This window comes from Lepidochelys kempii, chromosome 8, assembly GCF_965140265.1.
Source record: "Lepidochelys kempii isolate rLepKem1 chromosome 8, rLepKem1.hap2, whole genome shotgun sequence".
NCBI lineage: Eukaryota > Metazoa > Chordata > Testudines > Cheloniidae > Lepidochelys > Lepidochelys kempii.
In genome coordinates this window covers 63,500,223-63,517,725 of record NC_133263.1, presented here as the reverse complement: position 1 = coordinate 63,517,725, position 17,503 = coordinate 63,500,223, and the positions used below count along the sequence as shown (strand labels likewise).

General features: G+C 42.8%; 1 protein-coding gene and 1 long non-coding RNA gene across 2 annotated transcripts in view; one reads left to right on the top strand and one right to left on the bottom strand.

Annotated features, from left to right (window-relative positions):
- Positions 1-17,503, top strand: part of KCNT2 (potassium sodium-activated channel subfamily T member 2) — a 286,523-nt gene that overhangs the window by 101,882 nt on the left and 167,138 nt on the right. The window contains exons 7-9 of the mRNA XM_073358218.1: positions 1,218-1,292; positions 1,711-1,794; positions 2,402-2,496. Coding sequence (XP_073214319.1) covers positions 1,218-1,292; positions 1,711-1,794; positions 2,402-2,496 — 254 coding nt within the window. The remainder of the gene's footprint in view (positions 1-1,217; positions 1,293-1,710; positions 1,795-2,401; positions 2,497-17,503) is intronic.
- LOC140916561 (uncharacterized) overlaps positions 1-17,503 on the bottom strand; it is a 202,387-nt gene that overhangs the window by 99,660 nt on the left and 85,224 nt on the right. The gene's annotated exons all lie outside the window — the stretch shown is intronic.

Genomic DNA, 17,503 nt, shown 5'->3' with positions numbered 1-17,503 from the left:
ACTTCAAATTCTTGAGATATTGACAAGATCTATTCCACAGTGTACATGCTGCAGTATTACATTAACTAGTACGAGCTTCATGAACTTTACCTTTGTGAAGAGTCCCTGGGAGCTGGATTCACAAGAGGACTTGGGTGCCTAAATCCCAGAATCGGGACCCACTGGGATTCACTGCTCAGCAACCCCCAAACCTTGTAGGTGCTTAAAATCGCCCGCACCTACATTTTTGGCATAAAAGTTCCCTAAGGGACCTTTGCTTCTGCCTCTGAGCATATGCAGCACAGTCCCACATTAGGGATCCAGACACCCAAGCCCTAAAGCAAGACACAAACCGGGGGAAGATAGGTATTCCTCTGCCTAACTCACCTGCAGGGCCCAATCTGGTAAAGAGGTTCAGACCTCGCCTGCTAGAATTGGCACTTCTAGGTGATCTTACACAAAAGAGGGGGTGGAGAAGAGGATCTCCCTCTTAACCTTTAGCCCAGCAGTGAGTGTTCTCATCTGGGATGTGGGAGATCTCAAATCCAAGCTGTCTCTCCACCTGAGAGGGAAAAGAGATTTCAACTGGAGTCTGCTGTCTCTCAGGTGATGGCCTTAGTCACTGAGCTATGGGATATTCTTAGTATCTCCTGTTGAAGATGTTCCACTGTGAATACATTTTAAAGTCATTGGAGCAGGAGGTCTGGATCCTGGGTCTCCTGCCCTCCAGGTGAGAGCTCAAACCACTAGACTACAGAGTTACTCACACACTTTCTTGCTCTCTTTGGCCCAGTGTTCAATCCACAGTTCAACAATTTCAGTACTGAAAGAATCACTGAGCCAAATATCACTGCCTATTCCACAGGGATAGCAGACTCCTGACAGAGTGATCTGTAGAGAGTTCTGTGAGGGAAGTCTCATGGAGTTTTCCCCTGCTGCTGGCCCCTATTTTAACCTCCCTGAGATATAAACAGAAAAGTGTTATGTTCTCTCATTTACCTAATCTATTGTTTTCTCTCCACCCACTCACCAGTAGGAACACTAGTGCCAAATCCTGCAGTCCTTTCTCAGGCACGACTCCCAATGACATCAATGGGAGCCTTGCCTACCACAGGATTAGGCACTTGGTCTTTTCAGAATGTTGCATATTTGTACATTGTTTGGGATGAATGGTCTCTACTGTGTAACTCAGTGAAAGTCTGTTTCTGAAGTTCGGTATGTTCTGTTGTTTTAAAAAGGGAAACCTCTGGGAACAAGTTTTGCGAATACCCTTCCTCCTGGAAATAATCAACGCTGTCCCCTTTATCATTACAGTAAGTATCTGAATTAAGTGTCAGTGTCCATACCTGGGTGGGATTATGGGTCTGCTGAAGTCTCTGTTGACCTGTATGAGTGATGAGCAGGCCCTATTGGAGAGGCTAATTTAGCAAACTATGTTTTTCTTCTTGAAAAAAAATATTTAAAAAAGTCACAGCGCCAACAATGCAATGAGCAAGATAAACCAGTTAGATGTAAAAGCAGAGAAAACTTGCATGGTAAAATGTTATCTACACTGTAAACTACCTATCTCAGTCACATGCTTTTGGGTATCATATATATTATACACAAAGGAGTAATGTAGTTACCAGTTTTTACATCAGGAGTACACAATTTTATAAACACTGAATTGGATGTAGTTTCTTGGACAGAAAAGCTGTTAAGATGTATTTGTGTTTATTTCCCCCTCCTCAGATTTTCTGGCCTGCACTAAGAAACATATTTATTCCAGTATTTTTAAATTGCTGGCTTGCCAAACATGCTTTGGAGAACATGATTGTAAGTATGACCAAAAATAGTTAGGCAAGAATAACTTTTTTTTAAAAATGTCCATTTCTGAGTCTGTTGTCTTCAGCAAGGCTGTTGCTTTCTGGTCAGGGGACAAATTTGTCATGAGATTAATCACTTTCACAATTCAATCATGGAAATGCTTCTACATTTTGCTGTATCACCATTTCATATCAAATTTGGAAATATTTTCCAGTAGTTCCTCAGTTGGTGGAAACTGGCACATCACTGACTTCCACCAAGGGAAGTTCCCTGAACGGCCAACTCTTATGCCACTCACATGTATTCTCTGCATCAGGGGTCTAAAGTGCTGCTATGCCCCAGTTACTCCTGACTGGCATACGGAACCATCTGGGCCAGCTGATTAAATTTAGCACAGACTCCAGGATGCTCTAAACTATGCCAGGGTGGTCAATGACCCAGCCATGGAAATCAGGGAACAACAACAGACTACTTTGTACCACCCACTGTGCTCAGCAAATTTTAAGTGCGTTTGGGCCGTTGTATCTTATCAAAATATCATGGAACTATTGTATAGGATCAGCAGATGCATTATTTAAAAAAACCCATAACCAACCTGCTTTTTCTGTTAATATAGAATGATCTCCATAGAGCCATTCAACGTACACAGTCTGCAATGTTTAACCAAGTTCTTATTTTAATATCCACATTGCTGTGTCTTATCTTCACCTGGTAAGTAGCAGATGTTTATTCTTACACATTACATTTTCTAATTTAAGCACATCGTATTAAAACAGATATAGTAGGAATATTGTTTGTTAAGAGATAATGTTGTTCCCATGCAAGGTTTTAATTAACAGGTAGGTCCAAGGCAGTGTTGATGTAGTGAGGTTGGGTGAAAAGGGGGCTAGAGTTATTCTAATTCTTATGAAAATTAGACTTGTGCAAACACATCAGTAGAAAAAAATGTAGAGCACTACTTCTGATCTCAGGGAGAAAGTTACTCAAGTACATTGGGCCCCCTGCACAGCTCCCCAAACAACTTGAGCCCTACTGTGGGGCTATAAAAGGGAAGAGGTTGGGGCTGGACTGGCACCTAGTGGGTCTTCTTGTCCCTGTGCTCTGTGAAGATGCTCCCCACTGTAGCCTTCGTTAGACTGGTGAGACAGGTCAGGGAAGGGTCCACAGTATCAATACTTTGGCAACTCAAATGGTTCAATACTCTCATCAAAGTGAGTGCAGAGAAAGTGATAACATTTCAGCTCATGGGTTGGAATAGCAGCTTCAGTAAGGTAGCACTACAACCCAAGGGCCTACCTAAGTATACTGACTCCTTTCCAACAGCAGAGCTCCCTGTCAAACCCTTATTTCTCAGGCTGTTAGGAGGCGGTAGAGAAGGAGCAGTGAATGGGGAGGACCCTGTGCAGAGCATCTATAGTTCTATCATTACTTACTGTGCTAGTCAGGGTGCCTGCGGTGTCCCTGCATTGATGAAGCTCAGCCTGTCATTCTGGAGACACTGATTTGATTTTCTCCTGCTTTATTTCTCCAACCTAATTCTTCTGCTAGCCACTTCACCCTTCTGGTCAGGATAGAACAACACATGGCCTCTTTTAGTTCTGCCATTAATGTCCGTTCTTTAATCAGAAGAATTGGTGCTCTCTAGCAGCTCAAGGAATATTTCTATTTTTACTCCCTTCACTTACAGCCACATAACTGCATGAGGCCAGATCCCGCAGTCCTTTTCCAGCCATAATTCCTATTCAAGCCAAAACTTCTCATTCAACTCGCATGGGATTTTTTTGGCTGTGTAAGGACTGTGCCATTTGACCCACACTGTACATAATTAGGGCCCTAACAAAAATCAGCCCTTCCCCATGAAATCTGATCTCCCCTGCTGCTGGTCCTTCCCCCGCATGACTGCTCTTGGTGAGGAGATCAGAGGCACCTCCAGAGGCAGCACAGAAATGAGGGTGGTACGCCCTCACTTGTGCACTGCAGCAGCCTGGGAGCTGGGCATCCGTCCCTTCCCCCCACCCCCGCAGTTCCTGCCGCAGCTCTAGGCACCGAGCTCCTGGCTTCCCCTTCCTCCCCCAGCAGCTCCTGCTGGGGTGGGAGCTTCTGCTCCCAGTGGCTGCACCTGAGGCAGACTGGGCTCGGGGCCTCCCCCGCTCCAGCCAGAGCTGGGGGCTTCTGCTCCCTGTTGCTCCAGCCAGAGCTAAAGGCACCATCTACTGCTCCAACATGGGCAGCCTGGCCACGGGACTTCCCCAACCCCAGCTAGGGCAACCCGGTATTGGGGCTTCCGTCCTCCCCCTGCCGGAGCGGCTTGGGGCTTCCATTCCCCTCCCCTCCCCAGCCAAGGCTCAGGGCAGTCTGGGCTTGAGGCTTCAGCCCCGCAGCTGCAGCCAGGGCTTGGGGCTTCTTCTCCGAGGGGTCCTGCCAGGGTTCAGGGTGACCCAGTTGGGGCTTCCACCCTAGGGCTTCTTCTGGGGCTGGGGCACCCATATTTCAAGGGGGCTCCCAGATTGGCATGGGGCCCCTGCCTTAATCTGTCACTGGCCTGGACTAGCAGCCCCCGGCTGGGGCACTCCTAGTAGCATGGGGGAGATCATACCCACCTCCACCTCCCAGAATCTCCTGAAACTTAAGGCAGCTCAGAGAGCACAAAAGCGAGGGTGACAATCTTGTGATCTCCCCACACAACAACTTTTCAATTGCAACCCCTCTATGATCCCATTTTGGATCAAGACCCTCCCCAGTTACAACACTGTGAAATTTCAGATATAAACATCTGAAATCATGAAACTGACCAATTTTAAAACCCTCCGGCCATGAAATTGACCAGAATGGACCATGAATTTGGTAGGGCCTGTACCTAATGCTGTCACTGTAATACCGGGATAGCCCATATTGCATCTTCAGCCACAGTTAAAGTACAATATAAAAGACTCTGGAGCAAGCTGTGCTTTAATATTTGTTACTGTCCAACATTTCACTAAAGTGCTAGACAAATTACAAAGTATGCATCCACTTCACAGTGAAGCATGCTCTTTCTGGAAATAAAGCAGTTTCCCCGAGAGCTTGCAGTGTCCCTGCTTGGACAAGTATATGAGCTCCATTTGAAATGGAACATTGTGTTCGGGTCCAGGCATTTTGGTACCAACAGTAAAACATGTAGAAAATGGCAAGTTGACCTACAGTAATTGTGCCTGGTTTCAACAGTTTCAGATACAGACTCATAGATTATATGCTGACCTAGTGTTGACCCTGCTAGACAGAAAAATAAGCTAAATAAAAATTAAAAAACACCCAACAACAATTGCTAAATGAATCACTTTGGCAGTAACTTGTAGTATTTGTTGACATCATTTGCCTAAAATGAGTCTTGTGTTGACCAGGAAATTGTTTATATTATTTATTTGAACATACAGTATTGAGATTTATATATTTGGGGGTAGCCATTCATATATGAATGTACAGTGTAGAGCAGCACTGTAATGACTACTGAAATATTCGAACACACCATAGACAGCATGCCAAACTCATCTCCAGGGTAAGGTCTTCAGTTATGTTATATCCTTGGTGAATTAGGGTCAGTGTCTTTCTTTAGTAGCTGCTCTTATTTATGGCTTAAACAGAGGCCCTGCTGCAAAGCAACAGAGGGGAGTAAAAATGTCCCATTGTGGGCCAAACCCATTGTTGGGGAGTGTGCAAAGGCAGAAAAGAGAAGCTGCTACCAGGCTGCCATTTTACATCCGACACAGAAACAGGCAGTGGCAAGAGTGGCTCTGTCCCCAAATGGACTGGGCCATGTACCAGAGCCAACACAGAACCCTTCTGCAGGCACAGATTACTCCCCATCACTCCCTTGGATGAAACAGGAAGAATGAACCAAATAGCTCCCCCTTAAATGAATTACAGGATTAATTACAATACAGCCCTTCATACCTGAAGATTTATAGGTACTAAACACTTGTAGTTCCCATTTACTTCAGTGGGAATTGTGGATGTTCAGCACTTCTGAAAGTCAGGCCACTTGTCTTTATAATGCAGTGTATTAGAAGCCATGCTTATTTAGAAGATGCAGGAGGATAAGTAAATCCAAACAAGATATAGTAATTTATGGTAAATATGGTTTGAGGTTTTGTCTTACTTTACTCTGAAGATGAAATAACAAAATAGCTTCAATTGATACCCTCATAACCATTACAATTTCTGGGAAGTCAAACTTTTGCTTCATAACTGATTTATAAGTATTGATATATTAATTTACTGGTTGAGAAAAATGTGAGTTTGAAACCATATGTTATGCTCAATACATTTAGGAGTTCAATTAATAAAATCATAGGAATGAAGGGCCAGGGGAGATGGAACAATTTTTATGGTGGGGGTGCTGAGAGCCATTGAACCAAACCTATAAACCTGTATATAATGGAAACCACTTCAAACCAGGGGGTGTGGCGGCCCCCCCCCGAGTTCCAGCACCTGTGTATAGGGCTGGAAGGGAGCTCAAGAGGTCATCCAACTTCAGCCCTCTGCAGTGAGGCAGGACTATGTAAACCTAGATCATCCCTCACAGATATTTGTCTATCCTGTTCTTAAAAACCTAATGACAGGGATTCCACAATCTTTTTTGGTAATCTATTCCAGTACTTAAGTAGCCTTACAGTTAGAAAGGTCCCCCCACTTCCCCCCAATATCTAAACTAAATCTCCTTTGCTGCAGATTAAACCAATTATTCTTTGGCCTACCTTCAATAGACCTGTAAAACAATCCATCACATCCTCTTTATAACAGCTCTTAGTATATTTGAAGACTTGTTAGGTCCACTCTGTCTTCTTTCCTCGAGACTAAACATGCCCAGGCTTTTTTAGCTTCCTCATAGGTTATGTTTTCCAAACATTTATCATTTTGTGTTGCTCTCTGCTGAACTCTCATTTCTCCATGTTTTTCTTTGAATGCGGCACCAAAACCTGGACATAGTATGCCAGGCAAGGTCTCACCAGTGCTGAATAGAGAAGAACAATTAGCTCCTGCATACGGCACTCCTGTTAATACACCCCATACTGACATTAGCCTTTTTCAAAACTGCATCACATTTTTGGTTCATACGCCATTTGTGGTCTACTACAACTCCCAGTACTACTGTCTAACCCTTTATTCTCCATTTTGTTGTGCATTTGATTTTCCCCTCGAAACTATAATACTTTGCACTTGTCTTTATTGAGCTTCATGTTGCTGATTTCAGACCATTTCTCCAATTTATCAAGGTCATTTTGAATTCTAATCCTGTCTTCCAAAGTGCTTGCAACTTCACCCAATGTGGCGTCATCTGCAAATGATATAAACATATCCTCATCTCCCCCAATGTTGACTATTCCTTGTAACCCTATTATCCTCTAGGTGCTTACAGACTGATTTTTAATAAAACTGTTCCAGTATCTTTCCAGGTATTGAAGTTAGACTGACTGGTCTAATTCCCCGAGTCCTTTGTTCCTCAGAATGTTTGCTCCTCCCTAGCCCTCTGGGATCTTACCCACCTTCCATGAGTTCTCAACCATGACTCGAATGGTTTCAAGATTCATAGATTTCAATTAGTTCCTTAAGCCTAGAGTGAATTTCATCAGGCCCTAATTACTTGAATACATAGAAGTCATCTAAATAGTCTTTAATCTGTTATTTCCCTATTTTCGCTTGTGTTCCTTCCACCCTGTTAATATTAATTGAGTTAAGCAGCTGGTCATAATTTACCTTTCTAATTAGACTGAAGCAATATAAGCATCAAGCACTTGAGTCTTCTTGGTATCAGCTCTCCTTCCCCAATAAGTAGTGAACCTGTTCTTTCCTTCATGTTTCTTTTGTTCCTAATACGTTTATAGAACCTCTCCTTACTGCCTTTTTTTGTGCTTTAGCCTTTCTGATTTTATCCCTGCATGCCAAGCTATTCTTTTATACTCATCCTCATTAATTTGACCATGTTTCAACTTTTTATAATGTTCCTTTTTGATTGTCAGGTCAATAAAGGCAACCATCTTTTCCTCTTCCTATTCTTTCCATCTTTCCTTCACATCAGCAGAGTTTGCTTTTGTGCCTTTAAATATTGTCTGAGAAACTACCAACTCTCCTGAATTCTTTTTCCTATTAGATTTTTTCTCCCACAGGGCACTACTTACCAATTTCTGAGTTTGCTGAAGTCTGCACTTTTTATTTTTTATTTTTTTTAAGTCTATTGTTCTTATTCTGCTGCTCTCACTCCTTCCTTTCCTTAGAACAATGAAATCTCTTATTTCACCCAAGTTGACTTCTACTCAGTACTGGATTTACCATGGCGCTGGGCCCACAATCAGAAGGGACCCTGGCCAGCCCAATCCTCTGGCTGGCTCAGCCAGCAAGGAAAGCTGCCCCCACTCCTGCCTATTCCAGCCCTGCCTCTTCCCACCCATACTCCGCCCCCACCCTGCCCCCACTCCAGTCCTTCCCCCGAGGACTGCAGCAGGGGTTAGGCGCCCTGCACTCACTGGGCAGCAGTAAGTGGAGGACTGACCCGGCCCCAGCCTGCTCCATGCCTCCGACTCCCAGCCGTGCCACCAGTGAGTGCTGGGGGCGGTTCCCCCCTGCTCCCCAGTCCCAAGGCTGGGAGCCAGGGGAGCAGAACGGAGTGGGCTGGGGCCAGGTCACTCCACTCCAGGGCAGGAAGTGAAACAACCCGGCCTCAGTCCGCTCCGCTGGCTCATGCTGGGGGGCGGTTTCTCCCTGTTCCCCAAGCCTGGGGAGGAGATGGAGCAGTGGGGAAGGGGCATGGGATGGGGAAGAGAAGGGGGTAGGGGAAGCAGGGGCAGGGGGAAAGACGCAGTGGGGAAAGAAGGGGGTGGGATGGGGAGGAGATGGGGAGGAGATGGAGTGGTGGGGAAGGGGCATGGGATGGGGAAAAGAAGGGGATGGGGAAGCAGGGGCCCAGCATGTGGATCCCCTTGGCAGCAGCTGGGGCTCCCCTTTTAAGCAGGCCCATCAAACCGTCACGCTGACAAGCTCCACCTTCCCTGCACTGTACCGCCCCAATGAGCCCCCCCAGACACCCTCCCCACTGAGCCCCAACCACCTACACCTGGATCCCTACCCAAATGAACCCCACCTCCCCTGCACCCAGAATCCACACCCCCCGCCCCGCGCTGAGCTCCAAGCACTTTCACTTGGTCCCCCCTGCAAACTCCAATTGCCCCTGCAGTTAGTTTCACATACAGGGGGCTAGGCATACTCTTGCCTCTTACAAGTGTGCATGGGTGCTGGGCATCGCGGGTCTGGGGGGCATTGGGCATAGGGATGTGTGGGGGAAGTCTCTGGGTGAGTGCATAAGGGCAGGGCACTGGGCAGGGGACAATGTTGAAGGGGCGTGCTGGCAGCACAGGGCTGGGCAGGCCATTGTGCATCTAGCAGTTGTGGGTTTGTGTACAGTGTCTTTGTGCTGGGCTGGGTGGCGCCACTCCCACTGCACCTCATTGCCCACAACTAGCCCCTCGCTCTGCGGACCGCCCCCCATCACATGCCCTATTTTCCCAATGGGGGTCCACAAATATGTTTGGCGCCGGGCCCACAAAAAGTTAATCCAGCCCTGCTTCCACCTTCAGCTTCACAACCAATTCCTCCCTGTTAGTCAGAATCAAGTCAAATATTACTACCCCCTGGTTTCTTCCTCCACGTAATGACAAAAGAAGTTGTGCCCAACACATTCCAGTTACTTATTGGACATTGTGTGTTTTGCCCTAGTACTCTTCCAACATATGTCTAGACCTTTGCTTAAAGCCCTGAATAAAGGGAGGCATGCAATGACTCCTTCCCAGGACTGCACCATTCAAGGGGGAGCCTCCAGACATAATTGGAGCTCAGAAAAGTACAATTCCTTCCCATCTCACCCTTGCTCCCAAAGGGATGCAACTTCCTTCAGACCTATACTGGGTGCTGATTGTTTCCATTCATGCTGTCTCTCAGGCTGAGCCCAGCCTAACTCCCATTTAAGATTTTCAGTGGGACTGAAGGAGTACATAGGTCTTGTGCTTGTCTCTTACGCAAGTGAATTTCAACCGAAGTACAGATCAATTCCCTTTGTTCTTAACAGATGTGTTCCTTTGAACACCCCACCATCAAGGAAGAAGGGCATAGTGTTTAAAAAACTAACCTCCTTTAGAGGGGAAGTGAAGGCTGAAATTAGACCTTTTTAAAATCAGCAGGACCAAATAGCCAGCTCTTTCAAAACTCTTGGATGCATGTTGACGAGCTCATCAAACCATTAATATTGATTTTCAATATGCATTGGAGCACTGGAGAAGTTCCAGATGACTGAAAGAAATCAACTATTGTGCCAATTTCTTAAAAGAGGGTAAACAGATGTCTTGGGTACTTATTGGCCTGTCAGCCTGACATCAGGCCCAGGCAAAATAATAGAGCAGCTGATACAGGATTCAATTAATACAAAGAATTAAAGGAAAAGAACCTAATTAATGCAAATCAGCATGAGTTTCTGGAAAATAGATCTTGTCAAACTAACTTGATTTTTTTTTTATAAAGTAACAAATGTGGTTGATAGAGGTAATAGTATTGACATATACACTTAGACTTCTTTAAGGCATTTGACTGGTACCACAAGACATTTTGATTTTAAAACTAGAAGGATATACAATTAACATGAAACACATTATATGGATTAAAAACTGGCTAATTAATAGGTCTCAAAATGTAAGTGTAAATTGGGGATTTTCATTGAGTGGGCGTTTCTCCAGTGGGGTCCCAGAGGGATAGGTTCTTGGTCATATGCTATTTAACATTTTTATCAATGATCTGAAATAAAACATAAAATCATCACTGACAAAGTTTGCATAAGATACAAAAATTGGGGGAGTGATGAATAATGAAGGGACAAGTCACTGATTCAGAGTGATCTGGATCACTTGATAAACTGGGCATGAGCAAACAAGGCCTTTTAATACAGCTAAATGTAAATATGTACATCTAGGAACCAAGAATGTAGGCCATACTTACAGTATGGGGGAATCTATATTGGGAAGTAGTGACCCTGAAAAAAGACTTTTAGGTCATGGTGTATAATCAGCATAACATAAGCTCCCAGTAGGATGTTGCAGCCAAAAGAGCTAACAGGATCCTGGGATACATACAGGAGAATCTCAACTAAGAACAGAGTGGTTATTTTACCTCTATATTTGGCACTGGAGCAACCACTGCTGGAATACCACATCCCATTCTGGTGTCCACAATTCAAAAAGACAGTTAATAAAGTAAAGAGGGTTCAGAGAAGAGCCAAGGAAATGATTAAAGGAGGAGAAAACATGCCTTATAGGATAGATTCAAAGAGGTCAATCTATTTACTTTAATAGAGAGAAGGTTAAGGGATGACTTGATTACAGTCTATAAGTATCTACACAGGGAACAAATATTTAATGATGGGCTCTTCAGTCTAGCAGAGAAAGGTAAAACACGATCCAACGTCTGGAAATTGAAGCTAGATAAATTCAGTCTGGAAATAAAGAGTAAATTTATGACAGTGAGTAATTGACTATTGAGACAATTTGCTAAGGGTGATGGTGGATTCTCCATCACTGAGAATTTTTAAATCAAGACTGGATTTTTTTCTAAAAGATATACTCTAGAAATTATTTTGGGGAAGTTCTATGGCCTGTGGGGATACAGGAGGTCAGACTACATGATCACGATGGTCCCTTCTGGCCTTGAAATCTATGATTCTATAACAATCATATATATTTTCGTATTCTCTAAAAGTAAGTGTTTTCTGTGTTTTACTCCTGATAGCTCTGCAGAATCTACACATGTAAGGAGGAGTGAGCTGGAGTCATTGAAGACCTGTTTACTAAGTTCCAAACAGTTTTATCAATGCAAACCTGTCAAAAATCAGTGTTTCCAAAGCATCACTGAGGGTATAATTTTCCTTCAGAGCATTTACTACAGCCTATTCTGTGAGATAAATTAGGTAGCCAGCTTCACTTTCAGAACCTAGTTTGAGGTGTGCAGGGCTTGCAGTTAGTTTCATATAGAGAGGGCTAGGCATACTCTTGCCTCTTACATGTGTGCAATGTGAGTGACTGGGGAGGCATGAGGAGCTTCCCTGCCACACACACCACTCCTCCCCTCACCCACTGCACGCAGCCCACTAAAGGCCCGGCGCTATTTGAATCAGGGACTCTGGGAAGTGCAGAGACTGCTTATTCCCTAGTACCCCAGGGGTGCACAGTGCCTCAAAGGGAGCTGTGAAGGAGTAAGGCCATGGACCTTCCTTCCCCACTCTGGTGAGTGGAGCAGGACTACTACACAATGGAGCATGCTGCACTCCTAAAGATCACAGATGTGGGCTTGCTCCCACTACATGCCAAGGACTTTGGGGAGGCATTCTTTCTCACGGGTCCCAATACCTCCCATGGGGATGGTACAGCACTGCACCATCCTTACTCTGGACTGTGTCCAAAAGGCACAATCTATCCTAAAAGAACATCTGAAATCAAAGTCTGAGAGGCAAGAAATACTGAACCTCACAATGACAACCGTAAGGTTGTTTTTTCAAAGTAGAATTACACTTCAAAGTTAGGATCAAACACTAAATATATAAAAAGAGCACCTTCTTACTCAAGTCTGCTGCCTATGTGTATCTGTCGTATTTGCTGACTTTAGGAACAATCAAGTTTTTACTACTGCTAGCAGCCCCCAGGCCTCAGCTGGGGGCAGGGGGGTTGGTGGAGAGGGGGAGAACAGACAGGGGTAAGGGGGCTGGCTTTCAGCACCCCCACTATCCAAAGTGTTCCCATGCCACTGACTATAGACAATTTATATGAATTGTATTCTGCCTCATTCATCATGAGCAAAACTATCCGTTAATGTCTGTGGTTATGCATCAGATCCCAGGCTGAACTTGCAGGGCAAGTAGTTAGAAAAGTCATCTTTTGGTTATATTTGATCAAACAGTCAATAAGAATAGACATAGAACCTCACAAGAGCATTTGTAGGGAGCTACTTTTCAGACTACTCTCTGTAATATAAATGTTTTCTTCAGGGACATATTTCTAAAGATGCCTAGTGCCTTGTGTATGTTGTGGTGAAACAATCACTCTGAATAGAATTTCAGTAGAACTCTGAGCTACATTAGGAACAGAACCCCTGCTATATTCCATTCCTTGACAGTCTGTCTGTGCATGTGGAGGAGGAGTGGTTGGCAGATACAGAACAAACTACTGGTTAAGCAAATTTGAATGTATGTGGCAGTACATCTAAGGATTTCTCTTTATTCAAGAGACTTTCTTACTTCAAAGGCAGTACAAACTCTCCAGTAAGTTTCTTTAGGCACATGAATTGTCCTCCCAAGAACAGCATTACATGAAACAAAAAATATTTTTACTAAAATAAGTGTCCTTATCAGATAGAATGTTCTGTGATAGATTGAGAGAATATAGCATAAATTATAGTACTTACAGAGTTTGTTGTGAATCATTTATCCACTGAAGGCTAGCACTCATTTAGCAAATGAAATATTCACCAGTGACTTATTCAACAAGCGCTATGGACAGTCAGAGTCACCCCCCATCCACAGCACCGAATCAATAAAACATTTCATTGTTTTTCAGCACTAGTAATCATAAAGAGCTATGAGCATATAATGAGAAGGTTGCTTTGGCAGCAGACTGTCAGAGGAGTCAATGTTTTATGCTTAGGACTATAAGAAGCTTGCACAAACTTTGCCATAGAAGAGGTCCAGTAACTCAGGTCTGACCCAGAGCTCATTAATGTCAATAAGATTCCCAGTCCCTTAACATCAGATCATCAGGATGCGTCCAAATACTGAGCTGCATAATACAGCACACCAGACGTGTTGTGGTTTTTTCTTCTTTAAAAAGAGGTCCAACAAAAAACAAAAACAACTGCAAATAAAAATCCTTAGGCAAGATTCTTAGCTGGAGTAAATCAGTGTATTTCTACTGGAGACAAAGACACCCAGGTTTACCCCCAGCTGAAGATCTAGACAAACGTGGTGTGACACTAGGATATAAGTATGGTCAATTATGAGTCATAGGATAAGACATGCTTTTCGGCTCTGGATAATCATCTAGGCCCAGATTCTTAAAGGTATTTCGGTGTTGATTTAAATGGGAGTGCAGTGTCTACATGCCTTTGAGGATCTGGGCCTAGATGATTATCCAGAGCCAAAAAGCATGTCTTATCCGATATCTCATAATTGACCATACATTACTATTTTGTCACATATTGCACTCAGTGTTAAGGGCCCAATCCTGCAACCTACTCTTTTGAGAGTTTTGCATCCAAAGAGACTACTGGGTTGGACACTAAGGACTAGATTTACAAAGGAACTTAGGCATGGTGATGCTCAGCCTAGCTTTGAGGGACTTAAAAAACTATTGGGATTCACAAAGCCTGAGTTCAGTAGCAAGGCTTCCTATACAATAAATTGGGAGAGATAGATGCCTCAGAAAGGGGTTCACAAATGCTAGCATGCTAGGCAACTCCCTGCCTAAGCTAAGCAATGGGAGATGCCCAGTGGAGGGGTGTGTTCTGAACCTCTGCCCCTCAAGGAGATTGGTGCCTAAGTACAGGCAGGCTCCTCCCTCTGCTTGGTATTCTCAGCTGCAAACCCTCTTGGAGTTAGGTGCCTATCCACTTTGGGGAAGGGAGGAGGAGCTGCCTGATAATCACTTTTAGCCCAGGGGTTAGGGAACTCATGCGCGATGTGGGGGTCTGTCAGTTCAACTCTGCCCTCCACCTGAGGTGTAGAAGGGATGTGCCATCTCTCAAATGAGTGCCCTACCTACTGGGCTATGGGGCATTCTGTTGTGGGTCTTCCTTTGTCACTTCTGAGGGAGAACGAGGAGCCTTTGCAGCATGCCTGGAAGGTTGATAATGGTACATTTTTACATGTTCATTGGTTGTAATCAATGTGCTATTTTACTGTCTTACATCGTGCCAATTCTGGAGTCCTTCACAGGCAGAGACATGAAATTTAATGAAAATTTTACCCATAAAGGACTGTGAATTACTGCTCATTAGGCAAAATTATGGGAAAGAATGTGTGAGCCAGATCCTCAACTGGCTTAAGCATAGTTCCACTGAAGTCAATAGAGCCACACCAGTTTACACCAGATAAAGATCTAGCCTGTCTACCTGAAGTCAGATATTTGCCCAGATATTTTATCATCTCTACATTTGTTCATATGTCATTCAACTTAAACATTGTTACTGGACCAGTGATAATAAATTGGTCCTTTAATCAATGCAGAAATCAAGTACAGGTTATGAATCAACATTCTGCTTAGAGAATCCTGTTAAAGAAATAGTGTCTGAACAAAATTCAGTCAATTGTGTGGTTTAGGGTTCGACTATAACAAGGTCACATTAGTAGCTAGGTTAATTGTAATTTCATGCAGGTCTCACTAAGAGTTCAGGAGTTAGCTAGCATTTCTGCGTGTTAGCATCTTCTATTTAATTATTATTAATATGCAAAGGGCCACAGTTTCTTGAACTCAAGTTACTGATCTGGACACTGGATGAAGAGCCCCTTAAGAAGGGACAGCTTGAAAGAATAAGTACTGTTGACTGGAGGCAAGCTATTTTAATATAATGATTAATGGTATCATTAGAGTCCTGATGTTTTCCTTGTGCTTTAGTTTCTCTAGTCCCCCTACTCCTGTCCCCTCATTCTGCATTTTTAGAATGTTGCATTAAAATGAACACTCTTGTAACAAAGCTGAACAGTTTGAAAGTTAGGCATGATTTAGCTCTGACATTTCCAGTCATTTTACTGCCAGATGCCAGTTTTTATTTGTATTTTGAGGTCCTGGATGGAACCCACAAAGTTATAGCCAGAAACTTTTACACAAGTCCTGCAAATGTGCACTTTAATGTGCACTGGATAACTTCACATTTGTTGGCTGTATATATTTTAAGATTTGAATTACATTTAAAAAACAGATCATGTGTAATCTGGTCTTAATTTACAATATTGCATCAAATGTATTTTATTTTAGGATAACAATTCATTTTGCTATTAAATGTTACAGGTCAGTTTGCCAAATTCATTACATAATTTGAAGTTATACATTCCCTGTGAATAAAAGAGATTTAACATGTGGAAATTTCATAAATTGCTTCTCTTTGATTAAATTGCTTTGTAGAAAAAATAAAAAGAACAAAATATAAAGCCATGACCATATATTGCATTGAACCTGCAGACTAGGTCTACTGATATTTCCGGGGGGGGGGGGAATAGAGTGTGGGTTGCTTAAGTATATTTTTAGTGCAATGAAGAAAAAACAACAATTATGCACTTCCACAATAAACTCCCTTTCAGTCCTAACATGGAACCATTCACAATATGCACGTCCATTTCCTCATAATCTACCTCAGCAAGATTAATATATCTCACGGACAAACATGTATACTGCTAATATGAGGTTTCCAGAGAAACTATAATGCTAAACAGTAATATAGTTCACAACTAGAATGGGGTGTATATTTTCTTAGTAGACATATAGTCCATTGTATTGTGGCCTCATCAAGGAATAATACCAACATTCTTTCATTAACTTCTCTATGATCTCTCCTTGAAAAAATACTGGGTGATCCTACCATTTATTTTATTCTGATAGCACTCAAACACACAATGAAGATTTCGGGCCCTTTGTACTAAAACCTGTACAGAGACAAAGGAAGTCCGTCACTGCCCCAAAGAATTTACAGTCTGGACTATATGCACACAAAACTCCCACTGATTTCAATGGGAGTTTTGTCTTAATAGGAATTGCTGGAACATGCACATAATTAGTGTATTAGAAACTTAGGGCTAGATTGTGCAACACTTATTAATTTTGATGTGAACTTGCTCACATCAGTAGTTCCAATGACTTCAATAGCTACACAATGTAGCAGCTTGTAAATTTAGTACAGAAACTCTGTTAGTTCTTGTGTTAACCCTGTACCATTTCAATTTGATAGACTGGCAAGATTTTAATGTGTGTAATGCCATTCCTTTTGTTCTGAATGCTTCTTTCTTTTGTATAATGTGGTATAATTTTACATTTTAAACATATAAATATGTATACGTCTTTTTAGTTCAAGCCATTCAAAGAGTAATTCAGGGAGCATGTATTCTATTGTGCAGTAAAGTCAGGAAGCGGAAAGTATGGAGAGTGAATCAGATAGGGTACCTACCAAACATGGTTTCCATAGAAACTTACATAATTGTAGGCTGATCTCATGTAATTTTAGTTATTAATTTGGTGGTGCATAATATTTCCTTTATTACTCTCTTTAGAGTTTTCCATGTGGTTATTTCTACGATCTAACAACACTGGTCAAAAATCTTTTTTAATGCCCCCTATGGAGAATTCTTTGTTTCTGCTTTTGACATAGCTGTATCCAGAGGCAAATGAAGGCAATGGTAACTACTTCAGTGGGTTGTGGCTCAGGCTTGTACAGATTTACAGTATATAAATCAAAAGTACTTTCTAACTAATATATATCGTGGCAGTCATCTTTGTCTACCCTAACGCTGAAGTACAGCATCTCTTTACTTTATAGAGTCAATAGGAAATTAACAATAAACAAGAGTCCACTCTCTTGAAACTAGAGAAACATTAAATTAACTAAGACAGTTTGATAGAGGAGTTTCTTTTTGATTCAAGCTGGGAGCTGAATAGGAGCTGTCTGTTAT